This window comes from Ambystoma mexicanum, chromosome 4p (assembly GCF_040938575.1).
Source record: "Ambystoma mexicanum isolate Mex_15411 chromosome 4p, UKY_AmexF1_1, whole genome shotgun sequence".
NCBI lineage: Eukaryota > Metazoa > Chordata > Amphibia > Caudata > Ambystomatidae > Ambystoma > Ambystoma mexicanum.
The window spans coordinates 1,260,675,093-1,260,701,890 of NC_090927.1; the positions used below are offsets into that span (position 1 = coordinate 1,260,675,093).

The 26,798-nt window shown below is 51.0% G+C and overlaps 1 protein-coding gene and 1 long non-coding RNA gene across 8 annotated transcripts in view; one reads left to right on the plus strand and one right to left on the minus strand.

Annotated features, from left to right (window-relative positions):
* The window catches only part of LOC138453792 (uncharacterized), a 38,798-nt gene extending 12,917 nt beyond the window's left edge, over positions 1-25,881 (minus strand). For 3 of the 4 annotated variants that reach the window (XR_011260530.1, XR_011260529.1, XR_011260527.1), the window contains exon 1: positions 25,812-25,881. This is a non-coding gene — a long non-coding RNA (uncharacterized lncRNA). Of the gene's footprint in view, positions 1-25,559 lie in introns of all 4 variants that reach the window. The other variant, XR_011260528.1, reaches the window with a different exon arrangement.
* Positions 25,882-25,917: 36 nt separating this feature from the next.
* PHF10 (PHD finger protein 10) overlaps positions 25,918-26,798 on the plus strand; it is an 815,357-nt gene continuing 814,476 nt past the window's right edge. For all 4 annotated transcript variants that reach the window (XM_069606947.1, XM_069606949.1, XM_069606948.1 and 1 more), the window contains exon 1: positions 25,918-26,057. In XM_069606947.1, the coding sequence (XP_069463048.1) occupies positions 26,022-26,057 (36 nt within the window). In that variant the 5' untranslated portion in view covers positions 25,918-26,021. The remainder of the gene's footprint in view (positions 26,058-26,798) is intronic.

Consider the following 26,798-nt stretch of genomic DNA (forward strand, 5'->3'; position numbering starts at 1 on the left):
GTTTAAAGCGGAATTGATATATAGTCTGGAAAAGAAGCAGCATGAAAGAAATTGCGCCGTTTTAAAATCTTATTTTGTGCATTTCCTTTGATCGGAGGTCAACTGCCAGCTCCACCCCCACCAAACCCCGCCTCTTTGGGTACCGCCCCTTCAACTCCGCCCCCACCCCGGCCCTTGTGGGACCCCCCACCTTTTTTTTTTAATTTCCACCACTGGATAAGGGTGAAGATGGTGGCAGCCGGATCTGCCCTGAAATTCCCTCGGCGTGTGCGGCACGGCCATAAACGTTGAAACCCACCTGATGCAGAGCAGCCCACGTGATGAAGCGGACGTTGAAACCCACCTGATGCAGAGCAGCCCATGTGATGAAGTGGACGTTTAAACCCATGTGACGCAGAGAAGCCCACGTGTTGAGGTGGAGGCAGAGTGTTGCTATTGTCTGTTTCTTAATGGGAACTAGAAAACTACGGTTGATACTAGTTCCCATCCGTGAAACGGACCATCGGTTGTTAGGGCCATTTTTCAGATGGGAAATAGCTGCTTCAGTGTGAGTGGGCTAGTTCCCATTAGAGAAATTGCCCGTTTTTGCCCCCTAGTGGCTAAGTCATGCATAATATTGGGAACTAGCCCACTCACACAGAGAAGGCTAGTTCCCATTAGAGAAATGGCCCTTTTTGCTCCCCTAGTGGCCAGGTCCTGCATAATAATGGGAACTAGCCCACTCATACTGAGAAGGCTAGTTCCCTTTTGAGAAATGGCCCTTTTGCCCCTAGTGGCTAAGTCCTGCATAATAATGGGAACTAGCCCACTCACACAGAGAAGGCTAGTTCCCATTAGAGAAATGGCCCTTTTTGCTCCCCTAGTGGCCAGGTCCTGCATAATAATGGGAACTAGCCCACTCATACTGAGAAGGCTAGTTCCCATTAGATAAATGGCCCTTTTTGCCCCTAGTGGCCAGGTCCTGCATAATAATGGGAACTAGCCTACTCAAACTGAGAAGGCTAGTTCCCATTAGAGAAACTGACCTCTGACCTGCAGAGGCACAAAGGTCCTCTCGCCTAATGGGAACTAGCCCATTGACACTGAAGCAGCTATTTCACATTAGAGAAACGGCCCTCTGACCTGCAGAGGCAGAAATGTCCTCTCGTCTAATGGGAACTAGCCCATTCACACTGATGCAGCTATTTCCCATCAGAAAAACGGCCCTCTGACCTGCAGAGGCAGAAATGTCCTCTCGTCTAATGGGAACTAGCCCATTCACACTGAAGCAGCTATTTCCCATCAGAGAAACGGCCCTCAGACCTGCAGAGGCAGAAATGTCCTCTCGTCTAATGGGAACTAGCCCATTCACACTGAAGCAGCTATTTCCCATCAGAGAAACGGCCCTCCGACCTGCAGAAGCAGAAAAGTCCTCTCATCGAATGGGAACTAGCCCATTCACACTGAAGCAGCTATTTCCCATTAGAGAAACGGCCCTCCGACCTGCAGAGGTAGAAAGGCCCTCTCGTCTAATGGGAACTAGCCCATTCACACTGAAGCAGCTATTTCCCATTAGAGAAACGGCCCTCCGACCTGCAGAGGCAGAAATGTCCTCTCGCCTAATGGGAACTAGCCCATTCACACTGAAGCAGCTATTTCCCATTAGAGAAACGGCCCTCCGACCTGCAGAGGCAGAAAGGTCCTCTCGCCTAATGGGAACTAGCCCATTCACACTGAAGCAGCTACTTCCCATTAGAGAAACGGCCCTCCGACCTGCAGAGGCAGAAAGGTCCTCTCGTCTAATGGGAACTAGCCCATTCACACTGAAGCAGCTATTTCCCATTAGAGAAACGGCCCTCCCACCTGCAGAGGCAGAAAGGTCCTCTCGTCTAATGGGAACTAGCCCATTCACACTGAAGCAGCTATTTCCCATTAGAGAAACGGCCCTCCGACCTACAGAGGCAGAAAGATCCTCTCGTCTAATGGGAACTAGCCCATTCACAGTAAAGCAGCTATTTCCCATTAGAGAAACAGCCTTCCGAACTGCAGAGGCAGAAAGGTCCTCTCGTCTAATGGGAACTAGCGCATTCACGCTGAAGCAGTTATTTCAAATTATAGAAACGGGCCTCAGACCTGCAGAGGCACAAATGTCCTCTCGTCTAATGGGAACTAGCCCATTCACACTGAAGCAGCTATTTCCCATTAGAGAAACGGCCCTCTGACCTGCAGAGGCAGAAAGGTCCTCTCGTCTAATGGGAACTAGCCCATTCACACTGATGCAGCTATTTCCCATCAGAGAAACGGCCCTCTGACCTGCAGAGGCAGAAATGTCCTCTCGTCTAATGGGAACTAGCCCATTCACACTGAAGCAGCTATTTCCCATCAGAGAAACGGCCCTCAGACCTGCAGAGGCAGAAATGTCCTCTCGTCTAATGGGAACTAGCCCATTCACACTGAAGCAGCTATTTCCCATCAGAGAAACGGCCCTCCGACCTGCAGAAGCAGAAAAGTCCTCTCATCGAATGGGAACTAGCCCATTCACACTGAAGCAGCTATTTCCCATTAGAGAAACGGCCCTCCGACCTGCAGAGGTAGAAAGGTCCTCTCGTCTAATGGGAACTAGCCCATTCACACTGAAGCAGCTATTTCCCATTAGAGAAACGGCCCTCCGACCTGCAGAGGCAGAAATGTCCTCTCGCCTAATGGGAACTAGCCCATTCACACTGAAGCAGCTATTTCCCATTAGAGAAACGGCCCTCCGACCTGCAGAGGCAGAAAGGTCCTCTCGTCTAATGGGAACTAGCCCATTCACACTGAAGCAGCTATTTCCCATTAGAGAAACGGCCCTCCGACCTGCAGAGGCAGAAAGGTCCTCTCGTCTAATGGGAACTAGCCCATTCACAGTGAAGCAGCTATTTCCCATTAGAGAAACAGCCTTCCGAACTGCAGAGGCAGAAAGGTCCTCTCGTCTAATGGGAACTAGCGCATTCACGCTGAAGCAGTTATTTCAAATTATAGAAACGGGCCTCAGACCTGCAGAGGCACAAATGTCCTCTCGTCTAATGGGAACTAGCCCATTCACACTGAAGCAGCTATTTCCCATTAGAGAAACGGCCCTCTGACCTGCAGAGGCAGAAAGGTCCTCTCGTCTAATGGGAACTAGCCCAGTCACACTGAAGCAGCTATTTCCCATTAGAGAAACGGCCCTCAGACCTGCAGAGGCAGAAAGGTCCTCTCGTCTAATGGGAACTAGCCCATTCACACTGAAGCAGCTATTTCCCATTAGAGAAACGGCCCTCCGACCTGCAGAGGGAGAAAGGTCCTCTCGTCTAATGGAAACTAGCCCATTCACACTGAAGCTGCTACTGCCCATTAGAGAAACGGCCCTCCGACCTGCAGAGGCACAAAGGTCCTCTCGTCTAATGGGAACTAGCCCGTTCACACTGAAGCAGCTATTTCCCATTAGAGAAATGGCTTTCCGAACTGCAGAGGCAGAAATGTCCTCTCGTCTAATGGGAACTAGCCCGTTCACACTGAAGCAGCTATTTCCCATTAGAGAAACGGCCCTCCAAACTGGAGAGGCAGAAAGGTCCTCTCCGACCTGGAGAGGCAGAAAGGTCCTCTCGTCTAATGGGAACTAGCCCACTCACACTGAAGCAACTATTTGCCATTAGAGAAACGGCCTTCCGAACTGCAGAGGCAGAAAGGTCCTCTCGTCTAATGGGAACTAGCCCATTCACACTGAAGCAGCTATTTCCCATTAGAGAAACGGCCCTCTGACCTGCAGAGGCACAAAGGTCCTCTCGTCTAATGGGAACTAGCCCGTTCACACTGAAGCAGCTATTTCCCATTAGAGAAATGGCTTTCCGAACTGCAGAGGCAGAAATGTCCTCTCGTCTAATGGGAACTAGCCCGTTCACACTGAAGCAGCTATTTCCCCATTAGAGAAACGGCCCTCCAAACTGGAGAGGCAGAAAGGTCCTCTCCGACCTGGAGAGGCAGAAAGGTCCTCTCGTCTAATGGGAACTAGCCCACTCACACTGAAGCAACTATTTGCCATTAGAGAAACGGCCTTACGAACTGCAGAGGCAGAAAGGTCCTCTCGTCTAATGGGAACTAGCCCATTCACACTGAAGCAGCTATTTCCCATTAGAGAAACGGCCCTCTGACCTGCAGAGGCAGAAAGGTGCTCTCGTCTAATGGGAACTAGCCCATTCACACTGAAGCAGCTATTTCCCATTAGAGAAACGGCCCTCCGACCTGCAGAGGCAGAAAAGTCCTCTTTGTCTAATGGGAACTAGCCTATTCACACTGAAGCAGCTATTTCCCATTAGAGAAACGGCCTTCCGAACTGCAGAGGCACAAAGGTCCTCTCGTCTAATGGGAACTAGCCCGTTCACACTGAAGCAGCTATTTCCCATTAGAGAAACGGCTTTGCGAACTGCAGAGGCAGAAATGTCCTCTCGTCTAATTGGAACTAGCCCATTCACACTGAAGAAGCTATTTCCCATTAGAGAAACGGCCCTCCAACCTGGAGAGGCAGAAAGGTCCTCTCCGACCTGGAGGGGCAGAAAGGTCCTCTCGTCTAATGGGAACTAGCCCACTCACACTGAAGCAACTATTTCCCATTAGAGAAACGGCCCTCTGACTTTTCTGCCTCTCCAGGTGGGAGGGCCGTTTCTCTAATGGGAAATAGATGCTTAAGTGTGAGTGTGCTAGTTCCCATTATACGAGGGGACCTCTTGATGATCTGTTGATCATCAACTTGTGCAGAATGTACTCTTTCTGATAATGTTCAAAACAACACTTTATTGCCAACCCTCACAGTGCTGTAACAAACTCCTCAGTGGTCTCACAATATTTCTGTTGTCTGATGGCAAATTGATAACAAGCAAAAATGTTATTCCCCTACACCTCGTAATGCTTGTCCATCTTGGCTATGCATATATAAAACTGGTTGCCCATCTTGATGCATTCAGCTAGATTTCAAAAATTGTTGTCCAGCCCTACCTTGACTATGGAACTGTGCCTCTTTCTTTTTACACAAATAATTAGGACCATATATTGCCAACATATACTTCTGGAATCTTTCTTTCCATTTTATAACCTAGGAATAACCCAGTGCCTGGTATATTTGCCATAATCTTTCAATTAGTTTCTGTTGCTTCCCTATTTTCATGCTCTTGGTATTTGTCACCTTGTTCACAGGGACCAATGTCTGTAATCTCCCTTTTAAGGTGCAATGAAAAAAACCCTTTCAGAGTAACAGCCAATTGTGCTTGCTACTGCATTCTCCCTTCTTTATGTGTGCAAGTAATTCTTTCAGTCACTACACTGCATGTGGGACGGGCACAGCACGAAGCACAGGGCCCGCATTGAAGGCCTTCAGCTTGTTACATAGCTAAGCAACAGACACGTCAACTCCTTATCATGTCTAAAATTACAGGTAACAACTTGCAACACCGGACAATGCGTCCTTGGATCACGTGTTCTGTCGCGTGCATGCACGGCTATGCTGCTAGGGTGCTTCATGTGTCCTCATAGGCTCACGCACAGCCCAGATACTCCCCAATACATGCCTGAAGAGTGAGCCACTATTCGACTGTGCAACTAACCTTGTACCTGCTCAGCCAGGGCAACCACAATCTATGGCAAGTGCAGGCTCTTTGTCATTGCTGCAACTAATCACCAGTTAAGGAAGTGAACCAGAACACAGCCAGTATGTGTGACAATTTATTTTAAGTTAATCTTTATGCTGTAACAAATCTCTCTGTCCTCACCCTTACACCAACCACCGTACAACTTGCATTCTCTACTAGTGTTCTCTGTTCGCATTCCACACCCATAACATTCCCTCTGCTGACATTCCTAACACCGTAAGGAGTCCCCCTTTCTTCTAGAGGACTTTATTCCCATGGCCACTTTCCGTATTCTAATATTACTCACTAGTGTTGTATTTCCAAGTGTGAATAGTCCAGTTAGTCCCCCCTCTAGTGCTCTATGTGAGCATGGGTTGACCCTCCTAGGATTGATGACGCATTGGCCCTATTAGGCATCAATATTTGTTTGCTCTCCTTGCCAGAAAGACCATTTGTCTGTTCTGAGCTTGAATACAAAGATAGGCCCTTGCAGGGGCCAGAAACTGATGATGTGATGCATTGGCAGGGCCAGAAACCGAAGAGAGGCCCACTCAGCTTGGTGTTGAGAGTTAAACCATGGTCAAGTTGGTTTACCCAGGGTATTGCACTCGTCCTAGTCTTTCCACTACCCCTCTCTATTTTTGATGGGCTAGTTATTAGGTTAAGATGTACAACCGGGCGCCAGCCAGCATACTTCTTAATGGACACATGCCTTCTTCCACAGTATTTACCTTATTTTCAGGATCCACCTTCTGCACTTCTTCCTTCCTCCACCTTCCTTTTCTTCCTCAGTACCTCTACCAAAATGTTCCTCCATCGGTGGCCTTCATCTTCCTACACCGATTTTGTCTGTACCTTTTAAACTGTTCTCCAAGTAATTTCCTCCTTTCTCTTGTGTCTCACCTTCAATCTCTCCTTTTCCCCCTTGCTAGTTTTCCCCTCTTCACACTGCTCTCCCCTTTCCCTAATTTGGACACATCTTCACCATCCTCTCCCATCCACCTGAAGTCTTACTCTCCTTCCACCCCCGTCGCCTTCCTTCTTCCTCTTTTACTCCAACACTTGTTTGCAAACTCCCATAATAGGCCTTCGACCAAAGCCTCCCTGTATAGTCCTGCCCCCTTTTGATACTGGAAAAGGAAGGGTGTTAATGAATGTGCCCAAGTCCTTGTGTGTACGTGACAAAGTAATTGACTCTTCTGAGTAACTCGCCATCGTCAGATCTAGCCATTTGTATCAGTTATAAATTGTCAGCTATTAACTTGAAGTCAAGCAGCGCTGTCATGGTAGCTGCCTGACCCCCACCATGGTGCCTCCTGCAGGCAGCTGCACAATAACTCTGCCAACCTAGAACCTCATCTGCCAACTTTATTGCATTCCCAAGCTCAAGTAGGTCTTTTCCACAGTCCATCCTGCAGACTGTGTATTCAGATGTACTTTTAGTTGGATCAAAGATGATACCCACAGATCTTTTGTCCTTCTAATGCAGAGTTGTTCATTCTTCAAAACTCTACCAGGTCTTGAATTACAGACTGGTACCCGGCAAAGGATAAAGTGGATAGGGTAGACGCCTTGAGAATACCTTATATGCTGGCTATTATCTTTCTGAAGGTACAGCCCCCCCCCATGGTCTCGTAGCTCCATTCCTATGTGTCCACCTAGAAACATGGTCAAAGTTCTCTCCTTTTTTTTTATGCCGTCACTCAGCTCATTGTTGTACTCAATATGTAATTCTTTTAATTGACAGTTTCATATTTTAAGTCATGTATGTTCCATGAAAGTATTTATATTGTTAAAGTAGGCCTTATTTTCATTTATTATATTACTAGAGTTATCAGTTCATGGTTTAAGATTTATTATAGCTATTTAATTGGACCAAAGTGATCATAGCCGTTGGCATAATTATGGCCCTATGTGTTCAAATTGAACCTGAACTAGTTGAATTTTTTCCAAATGTTTTGTACCGAAATTTTTTTGATGTCAGATTTTGGGGTAGGTCGCCCCACCATCATCTTACACAATCCAATATGGCCTGACCCCAACCCATCATCTACCTTTGGTGGTTTAAAAAATTTAAAGAAAATGAGGGGCGGGGGCAGGGGATTTTCAACCAGTTGGGAGGCGACGTGGGGGACAGGCGACCAAAATCCATAAACCTATAATTATACGGTTAAATTGTGTTATGGTCACTAATAGTCTTAATAAAAATCGAATGTGTTTTTACTGGGGTGTGAGGGTCACTAGACCACCAGGGATGGCTTGAAAGCGGGCGGTGATCAGAGCGTGATAGTTGATTTGTTTTTGCTGGGCTGAACATAGGTAATGAATATTTTTTGTTTGCAGGTTTCTTTATGCAAGGAGCTCCAACGTTATGCGAGTAGTTTTTTTTATTCTACGGGATTGGGTAATCTAGGAGGTGTTTTTGTGGGCTGGGACACAAATGCAGGGTCAGGCCACAAATTCCCCCATGCCAGCAAGACATTGGTGTTTCCCTGGGAGCGGCTGTCTCTCATGTGGGTTGACTGTCTGCAAGCCCAGGCTGCACCTCTGGCTGTGCTGCGTTACAGATTTCGCCTCTGGGGAGGAATGGAGACCCTGCCAGGGCTCCCCAGAACTACAGCTGGACTTGGGGACAGTCAACCCTCATGGGAGACAGCCACCCAAGGCCAGGGGCTTCAACCCCACCTTCCTGGAGCTCTGGCTGGCCTGCATTACAGCTTCTCCCTCCGGGAAAGGAAAGGGACCCTGCCAGGGCTCCCTGGGACAGCCGCTGTGCTCGAGGACGGTAGACCCACATGGAAAACGAATGCCTAAGGCCAGGGACAGCACCCCCAACCGTGCTGGAGCTCTGGCTGGGTTTCGTTACAGCTTCACCCTCTGGGAAGGACGTGGACCCTTCCGAGGCTCCCTGGAACCCCTGCTGGGTTGGTGGACAGTCAAACCACACGAGGGACAGCCACCCAAAGCCAGGGACAGCACCCAGACTATCCTGGAGCTATGGGTTGACCTGCATTATACAATTTCTCTCTGTGAAGGGGACCCTGCCGGGCCCCCTTCGGCTGCCACTGCACTTGGGGATGGTGGACTCACATGGGAGACAGATGCCGAAGGCCAGGGACATCACCTCCAGCCGTCCTGGAATTTTGGCTGGGCTGCATTACAGCTTTTCCCTTCATGGAGGTATTGGCACACTGCCAGGGCTCCCTGGTGGGGGAAAGTTGTAACAGAGGCCAGCCAGAGCTCCAAGATGGTTGGAGGCGATGTCCACGGCCTTGGGCGGCTGTCTCCCATGTGGGTTGAACTTCCCGCAATTCAGCAGTGGTTTCAGGAAGAGTCCCACTCCCTTCGGGAAGGGGACCCTGTCAGGGCTCCCTGGGACAGCTGCTGCACTTGGAGATGGTCACACCATATGGGAGACAGCTGCCCAAGGCCAGGAACATTACTCCCAACTATCCTGGAGCTCTGGCTGGCCTGTTACAGCTTCTCCCCCCTGGGAAAGGTCGGGGACCCTGCCGGGGCTCCCTGGGAGTGCAGCTGCGCTTGGTGATGGAAGACCCACGTGGTAGAGTCGTCCAAAGCCAATCACCCCCAACCATCCTGGAGCTCTTGCTAGGCAGCATTACATAATTCCCCCTCTAGGGAACAGATGGAGACCCTGCTGGTGCTCCTTGAGACTACCTTTGGACTTGGGGACGGTCACCACTTTCTTTTTCACCCAGGTAAGTACACCCACACATGAGGTACCGTTTTCATCCAGACAGCTGTGTGAAGGTAGGACATGTGTTGTTGGCGGTATGTTTCAGTAGTTTCCAGGTTGGAAAGGTCTGAAAATTGTGATTTCTTTCCCCCTAAATTTCAGACTTTGCCAGGCTTTTGGGTAATAAACTCTAGGGCAATGTGCGCAAGTCAGACCTCTGTGGGTTCCTACGGGAGTCTGCTCTTCTGAAACACTTGGGTTAGCAGTGGCTTATTTGCACCCAGGTAGGTGCACCCACACATCAGGTACAGTTTTCATCGCAACACATGTCGGAATGCACAACATTTGTTGTTTCTCTTGGTTTTCATAACATTTTCATACATTTGCTACTGCACTTTGTTACACAACCCTTTCATTTCCCAAATGTTAACTACATGTATTTGCTGATTTAGGCACTGTATGCTTTTATAACCTGCTCAAGTCACCTATCCTTCATAAGGTCTGCCTGTGCGCTATCAAAAATGGTATGCTTGCCTTTCCTCATTTACACATGCTAAGTATGTCTGTTTAGGCCATCAGCATAAAATTCCTGTGTACTATGGCTCCGTTTGTGGCTTTTAGCATTGCTTGTTTTGTGAAACAATACAAAAAAAATGCGATTTCCTAACTGGAAAAGTCAGGGGAATGTAGCAGGGCATTGCTTTCCTCAATATTCACAGAAGCCATTACCTTACAGGTCCAACCATGTCCAGAACATACCTTTTTTTAACTGTTCGTTTTTTAATCTTTCCCCAAACTATGGGCATTTTCCCTACATAGATGTAGCCTGACCTGCACAAATCACCCTTTCCTAAACTTGGAATTTGGTCTACTTTTCAGAAATGTATGCCTTGATCTTCCCTTTCAGCTTTCCTACCCTCCTCTTCCATTCCGTCCACGCATGGACTATTGGGGGATGGGGTCCAGGGGGGGAGGGGTAAACTCGCATAGCTCTCAGATGGTAACTTTACATAAAAAAAGAAAAATGTTTGGTTTCCACTCAACCTTTTCTTGAAAGCCTGGAAAATGGCTAATTCAGCACAGCAAACCATTTCTTCCTACCTCTTACAAGGAAACAACCACAGGCTTCTTTGTACATCATTTTATCGGAATTTTCTGAAAAATCACAAAATGTGCTCCCTTTTTGGTTATTTTCTCTCACCCCCATACAGCAAACTAGGGTTCCTAGGTGGCGTTATGACCACCTACATGCGTGAAGAAAGGGGGCCAAATGTAGGTGAGATATCACATGTAAAATAAAAAGTTACAAGGAATTGAATGGCGACATACTGAAACCACCAAAAAAGGGCTTGGCAGTTAAGGGGTTAAAAACAAAACACATTAGCTTAAAAGAAATAAATAGACAATTGGGTAATTGAAGTGTTTTTATTATGTCAAGTGCTTACACTGTAAAGCAACAAATAATACATATACATGCGTAAAGCAAAGATCAAATTGGTGGAGCCATATGGAGTGAACCTGCTTTACCTGGGGGGATTGGAAGAAAAAGAAGCCGAACAGTGAAACATTTATGGAAAAACAGTTCTCATAACTGCACATGCAAGAATTGGATAACAGAAAAAGTAAACTTCATTATTACAAATGTTCACAATCTTTTGTCACAATATTTCCTGTAAGGGCTCAACAGATATCACAACTTCACACCTTCAGCAGGGGCATGCTGATACACAGTGTCGGAGGTTTGTGACGCAATTATCGATCTATACATTATTTGCTTTTCATAATGGTGCTGTAGCTTGAACAAGTACAGGTAAACTATAGATAACTAAAGATCTCAGAAAGAACATTTCCAAGCTAACAATGTCACTAAAAACATGGATTTATAGGACAGTGAGTTAAAATAACATGAAAAGCAACTTGCACTGCCTAAAATAAAAAATGCGATTAGACTGGAATTAACTCAGAAACACTCGACACTTTTCTCAAGCACACCTGGCACTTTTTGAATCCGTTATACTCTTTGCACTTTAGTCTGGCATTTCCAATAGTTACGATTTGCCTTGAAATAATATGGTTCTGCTTTGACTTTATGATGCATTTTGCACACAACACTTTTATATGGATGGATAAAGGATTTATATGCACATGCAGTTTTGTCAGTATTTAACATCAGGGATTTACCAAGCGGAGTGGCCGAGCAGGAATGTACAACCAGAATTTGGCCTGTAGATATTCTGCCCCCGTTCCATAAAAGGCATGATGAACTAGACATTAGGCCTTGACCGAAATGGGCTTGGCCATGGGTAGCCAATGAAGAGGGTGCACAAATGGAGTAATGTGAGCACTACTAGGTGTGTAAGTGGCTGCTCTGGCTGCAGAGTTCTGCAGGACCTGAAGGTGCCATAAGAAGTAGACTGTGCCAGAAATAGGGCGTTGCATTGGTCCATGGAGGACATAACAAGTAAGGACACCACAGGGGGCACATAACTGAGAAAGGAGTAAACAAAGAACCTTACTATGGGGTTTTCCGTTGAAGATAGCCCCTTTGACATATCAGAGATTCCGCAGACAGAAAAGACAATATATTTACCCCTAAAGATGGCCAAAAAGAGGAGGTCCAAAAGGCATAGGAAGGAGGGCCCAACACCAACACCTCAATTGTTTCCCCTGAACCAGCTATTACACGTCCATGCACCCACAGCTTCGAGACAGGCCCTAAACCTGGTTGCTGTCTCGACACGAGAGATCTAAATGGACCAGGATCTGCGTCATCTGTTAAGAATAACATTAGAAGCCGTGAGAGCAGATAAGCTTGGTAAGAGGTTTCATGTACATGTTAAACAAAACCTGGAAGATGGAGGAATCCTGTAGGGACTCCACATCTCAAGGCAGACGGCACAGAGTGAAAAGGGGTGATGGAAATCGACTGTTCGGTTAGAGAGAAAAAGAAAACCAGGAAAGAACAGCACCAGAAAGGCCGGCCCAGATGACCATGGTCAACAGTATCAAAGGCGGCAGATAAGTCAAGTAATAAGCACCAACGCTGGCCAAGTTGTGCAGCCAAGCCACATCGTCAACGTTGGAGACCAGCACCCCCTCTGTGCCATGTCCTGGATGAAAAATTGATTGAGAAGTGAGGAAGAAGAAAGATTGCTCAAGAAAGGGCAGACGAAGGCTTCAAAAAGCTTCATAAAAAGATTCCAAGATGGCCCCCGTAACCACTCCACCATGAGGAGCGTGCTCCTCCCCGGCCACCCGAAAAAGGAGCAATTAGCAGCGCTAAAAACAAGACCCCAGGGCAGCAAAAGCAACGGGGACGACCCGCGAACCGAGTGGTCCCCAAGAAAACTCCAACTGGAGCGTTTGGGGGCAGAATGAGCGGACCTGAGGCCGCTAGCAGCGATGCCTGTGTGGGGACTGGCAGTCGAGCCAGAAGAGATCAGAGAGAACCCACATGGGTGGTGCAGAAGACGCAGGGTGCCCATTCAGTCACAGCAACATAGGCGAGACTGGGAGTGTGAGCGGACAACTGCGGATCCCCAGCGGCCGACCTGGGGGAGACAAAGCTGTCGGACCAGCGCGCCCGCCGGGATGCAATAGCGCAAGCACCGCAGTGAGGAAATCCAGTAGAGCCGGCGCGGCACGGACACCCAGCTACAAATGCGAGGGAGCAGTTAGTATTCCCCTGAAATCCTGTGCCTGCCTCTGCCCCATACAGCAAGCCCCCGCGGCACAGGGCCTCCACAAGCCACGCGACGCAGGGCCCCCCCCATGAGCTGTGATGCGCCCCAGCTGGCGGAGGTTAAGCAGGCATAATTAAGGGAGTTGGCAGCCATGAAGCAGGCACACGCAAGACGCTCCCCTCCCAAACAACGGACAGGGAGGTTTATGAAAGCATCTGCCCCAGCGCACCTTAACCTACACTTGGAAGGGGACCCCCTACGGCAGGAGACCCGCAGCATACCCGGACCCAGGCAAAGACCCAAGCCCATACCATTCAGCAACATCAGAGGCAAACTGCAGTAATAGAAGGGTGACAGCACTAAGTCTCCTGCAGCATCCCCCCCCCGCTAACGGGCAGGGAAGGAACACGGGGGAGGGGTGGGTGGCGCATGCTCCCAACCCCCAGCATTTGACTCTGCAGGAGAGCGCTGCTTCGCTCCAACGCCCACCCTTATGAAAACTAGCCCTGCCATGCAAGATTAACCAAGAAGGAATCTCCAGGGGGGGCAAGAGCGTACTTAGAGGCTCAGGAGCGGTGGGAGCCCTGAAAACTAGCCCTGCCATGCAAGATTAACCAAGAAGGAATCTCCAGGGGGGGCAAGAGCGTACTTAAAGGCTCAGGAGCGGTGGGAGCCCGGGGGCACCCCAGGAAGAAATTCACCTTTGAGCGTACTAGCCCCACAGCCCCCAGGGGGCAAACAACCCAGGCTCTAAAGGGGAGCTAGACCCCCACTGCACACAAGAGGGAGAGAGAAGCATCCCCTTCATACGGAACAACTGGCCAATACCCCGGGGTCAAGAAGAACCTCAGAGGCCTTGGAAGAAGCCCCCTAAAGTAAGGTGCAGGCAGGCACTCGCCATCACCAGGCAATGTTGCACAACAAGCCCAAGGAGGCCAAAAAGGGCCCCGCAAGGGCCAAGATCTCAAGAAAACAGGAAGTGACCTTCCAAAAGCTATGGAGAAAAGCCCTGAGGAAGATGATCCAGCGGTGACAGGGAGGTAGCAGACAGAGGAACCCCTGACGCTGCCACAGGGGCAAGAGGTCACAAGCAAGGTGCTGCAACAGTGTTTTAAGGCATTCAGTGACCAAATGATGGCTACCCTTCAGACACAAGCCTAATACGCACAGAACTTGCACAATCCCTGCAGGAAATCGAAGGCGACAGTAGAATTGATACAAATAAAAACGCCATTCAAGAACTCAAACACCCGGAAGATAGATGTATTAGCGAAGCAGCAGGCGGTAGCGACATACAACCTGGAGCTCCAAGCCCAGGACTTGGAGAACCACTTGCGAAAGTCCAACATCAGGGTGAAGGGGCTGCTAGAAAGTGTGAGCGATGCCAACCTCGGGGAAACAATGCAGCACATGTTCAAAGATTTTCTGGACATGGCTGGGGAGAAATTCTCATAGATGGAATTCACTGCGTGGGTCCGCAGCAAGAAGAAACCGGGGCCAGGCCAAGAGAAGTGGTGATGGCTTTACAGCAATACGACCAAAATGATTTGATCCTCCAAGTGGCGAGGAAAGCAACCCTGATAAAGGTGAACAGCGCCGTCATAGAACCTTTCCAGGACCTTGCCAAATCCATACTAACAATGAGGAGGCAAATGGGCCCAGTGACCAAAGCCCTTACCAAAGCCCAGATAAGATCCAGGTGAACATTCCCCTTTGGAATGGTCTTGAAGTGGGAAGGGTGCCAAAACCACATCACCACGTTGGACGAGGGACCCAAGTTCCTGAATATTGAAGAAGAAGGGAATGCAGGGGGAGGACATAATAGGAGGCCAGAACATGAAGGCGACCAAGAGAAGCCATGGGAGTGGAGGAGAGTAGAGAGGTCAAAGACAAGACGCAAACAATTGCGTGGCCAAGGGGGGCAGCAACCAAAGCCCCAGGCTGAATAGACTGTCCACTTAACAGCAGTGGTGTGTTGAGACCCAAGGGAGTTTCAAGGGCAATGTCAGCCTAAGGGTCGGCTCCGGATCTTGGAAACAGGGGAGAGCAGATGAATGGCTCTCCCCGCACAGTTATTCTCCGGGATGGGAACGAGATCCGGCAACCTAGGACATTACGGCCTGGGGAAGTTGAGCCAAGTCCAGCCGGAGGGGGCGATGTTACAGACTGGGGAAGTTGAGCCGAGTCCAGCCGGAGGGGGCGAGAGGGAAGGTAGGGTGGGGCGGGGGGCTTAAATCGAGGGGGATTGCTTCGACATGGTTACTCTCAGGGCGTAATGGGGTATGGGTAGCGGGAAAAGGGACCCAAATACTAAAGCTCAATGTTAGAGGACTAAACACACTGACTGAAGAGACAGAAACTGGAGAACCTCCTCCAGGTACCAAGCCCGACATTGTGACGCTCCAGGAGACCCATATCAGTAAGCAAGACAGACACAGAATGAAGTTGAGAGGGTACACCCAGGTTCTGTAGGCCAAGAGCAAAGCTTGGAGGGGTTCTCATAGCATTTAGACACCTACCCGGCGTCGAAATAATAGCACAAAAGCCGACAAGGAAGGTAGATTCCTCTTCGTCGAGGGGCTCTCACAATCACCACAGTGTACGCCCCCAACTCAGGGCAGGACAGATACTTGCACAGGGTTTTGGAGATGCTAGACCAGTTAACAACGGGCCAGCTAATACTGACAGGGGATTTTAACTTGCCATGGCGCCCATCCACGGACAGAAGCATGGAGAGGACACTCCCCACATTTAAAGGCCCATCTAGTAAACTACAGGCTAGCATAACAGAATGGTATTAGCGGATACATGGCATGAACTAAAAGGGGACTCTAAGGGGTATACTTACTACTCACAAGTGCACCGATCATTCTCAAGAATTGATTACATATGGGTTTCGGCGACACTGCTTGGCCAAGTACGGCTCATAGAAAGGGAACCCATAGCCGGTACAACGTCCTTTCGTCGCGGGATGTTTTTTCGCAGGGTTTTTTACCGTTAATTTTTAGCCGAAAAAACCCATTGAATTTTTTTATAAAGTGTTTTTTTGTAAAAACATTTGCAGTAAAAAAAAAAACAGCGAAAAAACATCCTGCGATGAAATGACATGGAACCCCATAGCCATGCCTGACAACACTCCCCTGCAGGAATCAATGGGAGAAGGGGGGGGTGGGTCTCCGGAAGTGGCGGTTCCCCTGCTATCTGCTGAGAGATTAAGTCATTTGCGATGAGATGCACAAGTCCATTCGCAACTTCTTTGGGGGAAAATAAGACCCTGGACGTGCAGGAACATGTAGTATGGGACGCCTTTAAGGCAACCATGCAGGGGATGCTCATAGCAAAGCAGGCATCTCGAGCCAAACAGGAGAAGGCCCTCCAGGTGGACCTAGCACAGCGCTTAAAAGGGGTAATGGAGAGAATGGAGACTGATACAATGGTAATGATCAGGAGGGAGTATAGGCATATCAAAGGGCATATCAATATCCTTTTAGCTAAACAAGCAGTAACAATCGTTCCTATTCTTGAGGCAGTATTACCTCCAGGCAAACAAGACAAGCCGCCTCTTAGCCAGGTAGGTTAAGCAGAAGGAGGTGGCAGTTACAATACGCCACATTCAGATGGTGAGAGACAGGAAACCACACATACAGAAGAGATCCTGCAGGCGTTCACAGAGTTTTATAGGAAGTTCTATATCAGGCTAGCTATCAATGGGCATGTCTCCCAGGCGATAAGGGTCACTAGGGGTACTAAGCAGGGCTGCCCATGTCACCATTCCTGTACGCAAACGTTCTCAAACCCTTCCTAGCTAGAATTAGACAGGAGAGGGAATAAAAGGGATTACGTTCGGTGGGGAAGAACATAAGGCAATGGCCTTTGCTGACAACCTCCTGGTCGTGCTAACAGACATGGACACTTCCCTCCGGAGGTTAACGGCACTCCTAGGGGAATTTGGCAGAGTGGCAGACCTGAAGACCAACAACCAAAAATCTGAACTAATGGTGCTACAAGAAGGCACGCCATCAGAAACATCAGATACAGGGCAATTTACACGAGCAGAGGGATCCCTTCGATACCTGGGGGTGACAACCAGTACCCTAGAGGATATGTACCAAGCAAACTATCCGCACCTGTTGGAAACTATCAAGACCTGGCTGGGAGAGAGGCGGCTTCTTAACATATCATGTATGGGCCACATGTCATTAAAATGATAATTTTCCCTAGAGTGCTATATTACTTTCAGGCTCTCCCCCCTTGTGGTCCCCCAAAAGAATCTTCAAAACCCTGAATAAACTAGCTAAGGACTGCCTATCTCCTGTGGGGGGACGTCCCAGGCAGGCTAACCCAACCCATACGACTTTTACTTCCTCTAGATAGTCATATTTGATATAGTCTTCTCGCCGTTGAGCCAGGAGCCGTTGTCGACCCTGGCGGGCCGATCCAAGGACCTCACTAAACCATCCAATCGGTAGTAGCGACGGGCAGTGTGTACAAAGGGCAGGGACTTAATCAACGCAAGTTTATGACCCGCACTTACTTGAAATTCCTTCTTCGTGGGAAATCATTTCAATCCCCAATCCCTATCACAAACGGGGTTCAGCGGGTTAGCTGCACCTGTCTGCGAAGGGTAGACAAACGATGATCGGTTCCGTGTAGCGCGCGTGTAGCCCCGGACATCTAAGGGCATCACAGACCTGTTATTGATCAATCTAGTGTGAAACACCACTAGTCCCTCTAAGAAGTTGAACGCTGACCGCTGGGGGGAGGGGCGCAGTGGGGGGGTCGGATAACTAGTTAGCATGGAGGAGTCTCGTTCGTTATCGGAATTAACCAGCCAAATCGCTCCACCAGCTAAGAACGGCCATGCACCACCACCCACAGAATCGAGAAAGAACTATCAATCTGTCAATCCTTTCCGTGTCCGGGCGAGGTTTCCTAGTGGTACCCTTTCGTCAATTCCTTTAAGTTTCAGCTTTGCAACCATACTCTCCCGGAACCCAAAGAAGCTGCTCAGCAGATCATGGCAAAAATGCAGCCAGATCGCTAGTCTGCATAGTTTATGGTCGGAGCTACAATGGATCTTCGAACCTCAGACTTTCGTTCTTGATTAATGAAAACATTCTTGGCTAATGCTTTCGCTTTGGTTCGTCTTGCGCCGGTCCAAGAATTTCACCTGTAGTGGCACAATACGAGTCCCCCCGGCCGTCTCACGGCCCCAGTTCGGAAAACCAACAAAATAGAACCAGAGTCCTATTCCATTATTCCTAGCTGAAGTATTCAGGTGACCAGCCTGCTTTGAACACTCACATTATTTCAAAGTAAACGCTCCGGAACCCCCAGGACACTAAGGCAAGAGCTTCATGGGGGCGCGAAGAGGCAGGGGCTGGGACAGGCAGTAGCTCACCTCGCGGCGGACCGCCAACTGGATCCCAAGATCCAACTATGAGTTTTTTAACTGCAGCAACTTTAATATACGCTATTGGAGCTGGAATTACCGTGGCTGCTAGCATCAGACTTGCCCTCCAATGGGTAATCGTTAAAGGATTTAAAGTATACTCATTCCAATTACAGTGCCTTGAAAGAGTCCTGTATTGTTATTTTTCGTCACTACCTCCCGGTGTCCAGAGTGGGTAATTTGCACGCCTGCTGCCTTCCGCTTCTCAGGCTCTCTCTCCAGAATCGAACACTAATTCCCCATTACCCGTGGTCACCATGGTAGGCACAGAATTACCATCGAAAGTTCACAGGGCACACATCTGAATGCATCGTCGTCGTCATGGGGACGTGCGATCAGCCCAAGGTTATCTAGCGCCAAAGGGCCTGGCGAGCCGGTCTGATAAATGCACGCATCCTGGAAGGTCTGCGCTTTTCGGCATGTGTTAGCTTTAGAATTACCACGGTTATCCAAGTAACAGATGGGGCGATCAAAGGAACCATAACTGATTTAATGAGCCATTCGCAGTTTCACTGTACCGGCCGTGTGTACAACCAGGTAGCCGCACCTGATTGAGAGTGTTGATGGGGGAGGGCGCACGCCCGCTACAGAGCCGACCTTCGCACCCTCTGGGTCTATATGCAGGACCAGAGCATCAAAGAGCGTCCCCCAACGCGTGCAGGTCAGGTGGACAGGTCAGTCACATGGGCGCCGGCGGCAGGGCCTGCTCTGCCACGTGGTGGGTGGGAGGGACAAGGCCAGGCTCAGGCACAACTTGAAGCGGTAGGGGGGGGTTTGGCGACAGAGGGGGTCAGCACCCCACGGAAGGTGCGTTCTGAACTGCTGGAGAAACATGCTTGGTGGAGGAGGGGCCGTGTCGTGGCTTGCAGGGGGACCCCATCCACTCTGATCTGACCACTTGTGAGATGCCAGGCTGCTCTGACCACTGGGGAGCTGCCGGGCTGCTCTGCCTTTGCTCTGATCAGTGGGCAGAGCTGCCAACATGAGGGGGTCCTCCCTGAGGGGGGCATACCATTGCCACAGTCCCAAGGCAGGTGGAAGCGAATTGCTTGAAACAGCCGAGGCTGGCCAAGCAGTCCAACCCTAGACGAACCAAGTGCGCAAAATCGATCCCATGGAGTGATCAGAAAAGAGTGCCCCCATAAGGACAGTCTCTGCTGGAGGTGCAGTAGTTTCGCCACAGACCGTGGGTCGGGCAGCGAGAACGAAGAGGAGCACAGCCAGGTCCCCCTCACCCAGTCTATTAGTAATCCGGAGGAAGGTGACTAAGCTTTCTTGTAATCTGTGTACCCAGAGTCCCAGAGTTCGGCAAAAGCGTCCGGGCTCCTTATAGACCCAACTTGAGAACATTTTTAAATTGACCTCCATTAGGACTTCCAGAGCAGCCCGGCCATCTTGTCCTTGCAGTCATTTCTATTGCCAACGACCAGATGGCCAGGCTAGGAGAGCAGCCATCTGGGAGGGCAATGCATTCCAATGGGCCTGGATGGGAAGGGCCTTTGGCCTCCCCGCCTGACAAAGGATCGGCAGGTCCCCATGGGCATGGGCCAGCACCAATGGTCATCCTCGAGGTCTAGCCAGGACACCTTAGAGCTCCCCCACCCTCGACATAAGAGGTTTCTCGTCCGCCTTGGAGCTTATCCCTCCGGTGAGGGACAGTCAACCCACACGTGAGACAGGCGCCCAAGGCTGGGGGGGCAGCACTCTCTGGGAGCTCTGGCCAGGCCCCCCTTTGAGCTTCTCCCACCACATTAGAGCCTTTCCCTCCGGGACTAACCCACAAACACTTTGGAACTCGAGGCAAGCATTTGTGAGTGCATTTACCCCAACATGGAGGAAAGGGACCTGCTAAAGGCACCCCGTCTTGGACTTGACCCTTGGCTGTGGTTTCTAGGTAGGGACAGTGGGAATCTAGTTCATCCATTCATGCGCGTCACTTATTAGATGACAAGGCATTTGGCTACCTTAAGAGAGTCATAGTTACTCTCGCCTTTACCTGCGCTTCATTGAATTTCTTCACTTTGACATTCAGAGCACTGGGTAGACATCAAATTGCGTCAACACCCACCTCAGGCCTTAGCAATGCTTCATTTTAAATAAACAGTCAGATTCTCCTGGTCCACACCAGTTCTAAGTCAGCTTCTAGGTATCAGCCTAGGCAGAAAGTCAGGCCAGAACCCTGGGAGGGGAACAGAGAGAGGCGACCACTGTAGCTGTGGCGATCCACAGGCAGGGCCTGGCTCGCAACCAGAGTCGGCGCCGCCCGCAGGGAGAGGGGAATGAGATGTCTACTCCAGCCGCAGCGCACAGCCTGCCCCGCTACCCAGCCCGACCGACCCAGCCCTCAGAGCCAATCCTTATCCTGAAGTTACAGATCTGACTTGCCAAATTCCCTTACCTACATTGTTCCAACATGCCAGAGGCTGTTCACCATGGAGACCTGCTGTGGATATGGGTACGGCCCAGCACGAGATTTACGCCATCTCCCCCGGATTTTCAAGGACCAGCGAGAGCCCACCGCACGCCGCCGGAACCGCAATGCTTTCCAAGGCTTGGGCCCCCCTCTCAGGGCGAACCCATTCCAGGGTGCCCTGCCCTTTACAAAGAAAAGAGAACCCTCCTCTGCCGATTCCGACTTCCATGTATCAAACAGCGCCTTTACTGGGGTCTGATGAGCATCGGGCGCCTTAACTCGGCATTCGGTTCATCCTGCAGCGCCAGTTCTGCTTAACAAAGTTGCCCACTGGGCACTTGCATTCAATGCCTGGCTCCACGCCAGCGAGACGGGCTTCGTACACACTAGGTTTCAATCATTTTTGCCCCAAGAGCTCTAATCATTCCCTTTACCAGATAAAACTGGTTTCCGTGTGCCAGCTATCCTGAGGGGAAACTCCAGAGGGAACCAGCTACTAGATGGTTCGATTAGCCTTTTGCTCCTATACCCAGGTCAGACGACCGATTTACACATCAGGACCGCTACAGACCTCCACCAGGCCTAGATCACCATCTTTCGGGTCCTATCACAGACGCTCATGCTCCATCACCCTGAGAGCAGGCGAGACGGGTCAGTAGTGCGCCCACCGCGACAGGATCCCACTGCAATCGGTGGCCATCACCTTCTTGGCACTACAGGGTTTCATTCGGCCCTCGAACTTGTGCACATGTTAAGACTCCTCGGACCCCTGGCACCCTTTGTTGGGCTCCCCACCCAGCGGCACAAAGTGGTTGGGCGCACTGAGGACTGTCCACCACCGTCGCATCGGGAGCCCTGTCTCCTGTCGCCGCACCAGAGACGCCCAAGAGGGGCCAGGACGGTTGCCGGAGTAGGGCACGGCAGCTGTCAATCTCCCTTGGTCCAGCAGACACAGCAAAACTGCTGCCAGGGGGCTGTAACACTCTGCCGGAGCAGAGAGCCACTGCCCCCTGGGGCCTTCCCAGCCCGCCGCGGTGCACCGCCACAGAGGAAATGCGCTCTGCAGGGGCCGGGTCTGCCCGGGCCACAGTCCCGCAACGGCATCCACCGTTCCAGGCGACCGACCTGCCTGCCATGTTGAATCCTGTGGGTGGACTGCACAGACCCCACCAGTTTACCCCTCTACGGTTTCACGCACTCTTGAAATCTCTCCTCAAAGTTCTTACCAACTTTCCCTTACGGTACTTGTTAACCATCTGTCTCGCACACGTGTTTAGCCTTTAGATGGAGTTTACCACAGGCTTTGGGATGCATTCCCAAGAAACCTGACTCCAAAAAGACCTGATCCCGGCGTGCCAGTCAGCTACCGGCCTAACACCGTCCCCGGGGTGATCAGAAGGACTTGAGTCCCCTGAGCGATGCCAGGGAGTCGATCTTCTGTATGCCACATTTCCCACACCTGCCGTTGAACGGGGATTCGGCGCTGGGCTCTTCCCTTTTCACTGGCCGTTACTGAGGGAATCCTGGTTAGTTTCTTTTCCTCCGCTTAGTAATAAATTCAACGGGTCACCACATCTGATCTGAGGCCGTAGTCAGGGGGAGCACAAAGCTCAGGGCAGCTGGCCTCAGGCCTGTACAGCGGGGGTGGGGTGTGGGGTCGAGGGTATTCCCCAGCCCTGTGCCTCTGGCTCAGCAGAGTGTGCGCTGTCCTGACCTGTGGCCGAAGCCCACATGGTCGCAAGGCCCGTGCTACATGGCCATCCTGCGCCGGTAGTCGCTGGACACCAAAGACAGCCACACACAACATGGCCAGGTGCAGAAGAGGCAGTCTGTGGCGAGACAGCCCAGCGCCCTGTCCAGCTCAGCCGAGACCATTGTGGTTTAACCTCGATGCACGTTGTGCAAGCCTGCTACGCCATGGCTCACGGCTCGCGCCTGGCGTGCTGGACACGTCTGCCTGGGGAAGCGCCCTTCGAAAGAAGTCAGGTTCCCCTCGGCTCCCAGCTACCCCCATTCAGGGATTCCCTGCTGACCGGGGTGCGCCCACCAATGCCCAACCACTGGCGGGTCAGAAAGTGGAGTGCATGGCCCCGGCCAGCGCATGGGCCTGCTTGGTGATGAGAGGGGGGCGCACAGGGCTTCCTTTCCGGTGCATGGTTGGGGACATCCCCAGCAGGTTAACCCAACCCTGCCAGGTGTCCCCATCATCTGCTGGGTTGCGGTCCCCCGAATGGTGGAAGGGAAACCCCGCTCGTCTGCGCATGGTTGCCCAGGCACCCCAGCCCTCTCTGCGAGAGGTGCCCCGGCCTGTGTGAGTGCACGTCTGGGATACAACCGAGGTCGGCCCGCGGCTCTCCCTCCAGCTGCTCTGCTGTTCATGTTCCTTCATGCCCCCACTCACAAGCAGATACCCCAGCCCTACATGTCCCAATTCACACTCAAATGCCCCATTTCTCCTTCAAACACATTTTCAAGATTCAAATGCCACCTCCCTCCTTATGAAGCCACAAAAAGACACCAACATCTGTCCCTCCATACCTACACCAAGAAGCTCCACCTCTCAGAGCCACACCCATGCTTCACACTCTACCTCCAGACTCACTCAGATGGCACCATCCACCCTCTCTCTCTTTACCCACACCCGATTACCCCATCCCTTCAACATACACATGCTCCCACCCCTCCCATAAACCAACATCCTTCATTCTAGACATACATACCCCATCCCTCCATTCAAACACAGATGCCCCTCTTCCTTCCCAACAGAGTGCTCCAGCCCTCACTCAGACCCAAATGCTCCATCATTCCCTGACACACCCCCATCATATGCCCTGTCCCGCCATTCCAGATCAACAATGCCCACTTCCGATCCAGACTCCACAAAGATACCCAATCCCTTCAAGACCCATACAATGATGCCTCAACCTCCCTCCTAACAGCAAGATGCCCCATCTCTCCCCTGACCAATGAGCACCCATCCCTCCCTCGCACCATGTACCTATCCCTCCCTCCTGACCCGCATCACTAAGCCCCTTCCCTCGCTCCACTCGCACCACTGTGTCCCTATCCCTCCCTCCAGACCCACGCCACTGTGTCCCCATTGTTCCCTCCAGACCCATCACACCACTGTACGCCACCCTCCCACACCGCTGTGTCCCTATCCCACCCTCCAGACCCACACCACTGTGACCCTACCCCACCCTCCAGACCCACACCACTGTGTCCCTACCCCTCCCCCAGACCCGCATCACTGTGTCCCTATCCCTCCCTCCAGACACACACCACTGTGTCCCTATGCCTCTCTCCAGGACCACACCACTGTGTCCCTATGCCTCTCTCCAGAACCACACCACTGTATCCCTATGCCTCTCTCCAGACCCACACCAGTGTCCCTATGCCTCCCTCCAGACACGCACCACTGTGTCCCTATCCCTCACTCCAGACCTGCACCATTGTGTCCCTATCTCTCCCTCCAGACCCACTGTGTCCCATCCCTCCCATCTAGCCCAAACCAATGTGCCCCCACCAATTCCCTCCAGAGTCACACCAATATGCCATCCCAACCCACACCTAGATGACCCATGCCACCGTCCAGTCCCACTGTGCCCCATCCCTCCCATCAAACCCACACAAATGTGCCCCCACCCTCCAGAGCCACACCAATATGCCATTCTACCCTCCCAACCCACACCTAGATGACCCATGCCACCCTCCAGACCCACTGTGCCCATCCCTCTCCCAGACCCACACCAATGTACCCCAAACCCATGTCCCTATCCCTCCGCCCAGACCCACACCATGTTCCTATCCCTCCCTCCAGACCCACACCAATGTGGTCCCACCCCCTCCCTCCAGAGCCACACCAAGATGCTCCATCCCACCCTCCCAACCTACACCTAGATGACCCATGCCACCCTCCAGACCCACTGTGCCCCATCTCTCCCTCCGGAAACACACCCATGTGCCACATCCCTCCCCCTAAACCCACACCAAGGTGCCCCGTCCCTCCCATCAAACCCACACCAATGTGGTCCCACCCCTCCCCCCAGAGCCACACCAAGATGCCCCAACCCACACCTAGATGACCCATGCCACCCTCCAGAACCACTGTGCCCCATCTCTCCCTCCAGACCCACACCAATGTGCCCCATCCCTCCCATCAAACCCACACCAATGTGCCCCCACACCCTCCCTCCACAGCCACACCAAGATGCCCCATCCCACCCTCCCAACCCAAACCTAGATGACCCATGACACCCTCCAGACACATTGATCCCCATCTCTCCCTCCAGACCCACACCCATGTACCCCAAACCCACACTACTGTCCCTATCACTCCACTCAGACCCACACCATGTTCCTATCCCTCCAGCCCAACATCCATGTGCCCCTTCTGCCAGACCAACACCAATGAGCCGCTTCCTGCCAGACCCACACCAGCGTGCCCCTATCCATCCAGACCCCACCAAGATACCCCATCCCTCCCTCTATACCAATACCATAATGCCCCATCCTCCCTCCACATAGCAAGATGCCCCTTCCCCTTGCAACAGATGCTCAGCCCCATTCGACCCCTCTAAAACCACCCATCCTAAACACACCCTCATGAAAGATTAAATGACTCTATTAGCCCCCTTTGATCAGTTTAAACACCACCATCCACTGTCTCCCTGTTCCTTTTCTTAGCCCTCCATACCTTTCATGATGAATAACTGAACGAGATTTTTAAAATAAATGTAATTTCCCGCTTCGCTATGGAAATCTGGTGGTTTGCAGGAACGTTCACGGTATCTCGGAAGAAAATGCTAATTGTATTTGGAGTCAGCCAAGAGCACACGGATTGCAGCTGCTCCTGCATCCTGGCAGCCAGGGCCTTGCTCAGACAAGACAAGTCCGACGCTCCAGGATCTCGTAGAAACGTTCCCGGTATTCAAAATAAAATGCCCACCCCAATCACTGCAAGCAAAAGACAGCCTTCCTTCCCGCTTCCAGAATCCTGCTGCATCCTGATTCCTGAGCACTGAAAGTGCCCCGGAACCGCTTTATTGCTCTGGCGGAAATCACAGGATGACATCAGAGATCACGTGAGGAAAAGTGGACAGGCCGTTGCTATGGTCCTTTTCTCAGATGGGAACTAGTCTACCGAAAAGTACCCTTTATGAAACGCTTATGTCCCGTGTCCATGCAGCATCAGGTGAGTGCATGCGATCCAGCTCTTGTAGTGAATTTTATATGCATTTATTTTAGCATCCATCGACTTTGACGTTCTTATCCCTTTGTTATATTGTTAAGAGGAGCCGTTTTGCAACCTCTAGGAATGCACGTTGAAGCTGTAATTCCTTGTGATGCACTTATCACTTGTTGAAATTTAATATTGTAAGTACGTGATTTTCTAAACATCTGGTTTTGAAATTACACCGGGCAGCCTGTTGTTGGCATAGACACAGCAGCTGCTCCGAAGCTCATTTACGGTACGGTTCAGGCTCTGCAATGCCTGCAGAGGCAGTAACTGCTGTGCAGTTACTACACAGACCGTGCTGTGGTGTAAGTGACTACATATCTAATAATACCTGCACAGGCTAATGCTCGCAGACGCAGTGCCTGCTGTGCAGCTACTACACAGACCGTGCTCTGGTGTAAGTGACTACATATCTAATAATACCTGCACAGGCTAAGGCTCACAGAGGCAGTGACTGCTGTGCAGCTGCTACACAGACCCTGCTCTGGTGTAAGTGGCTACATATCTAATAATACCTGCGCCGGCTAATGCTTGCAGACGCTGTAACTGCTGTGCAGCTACTACACAGACCCTGTACATATATAATAGTACCCGCGCAGGCTAATGCTCGTAGACGCAGTAACTGCTGTGCAGCTACTACACAGACCCTGCTGTGGTGTAAGTGACTACATATATAATACCTGCACAGGCTAAGGC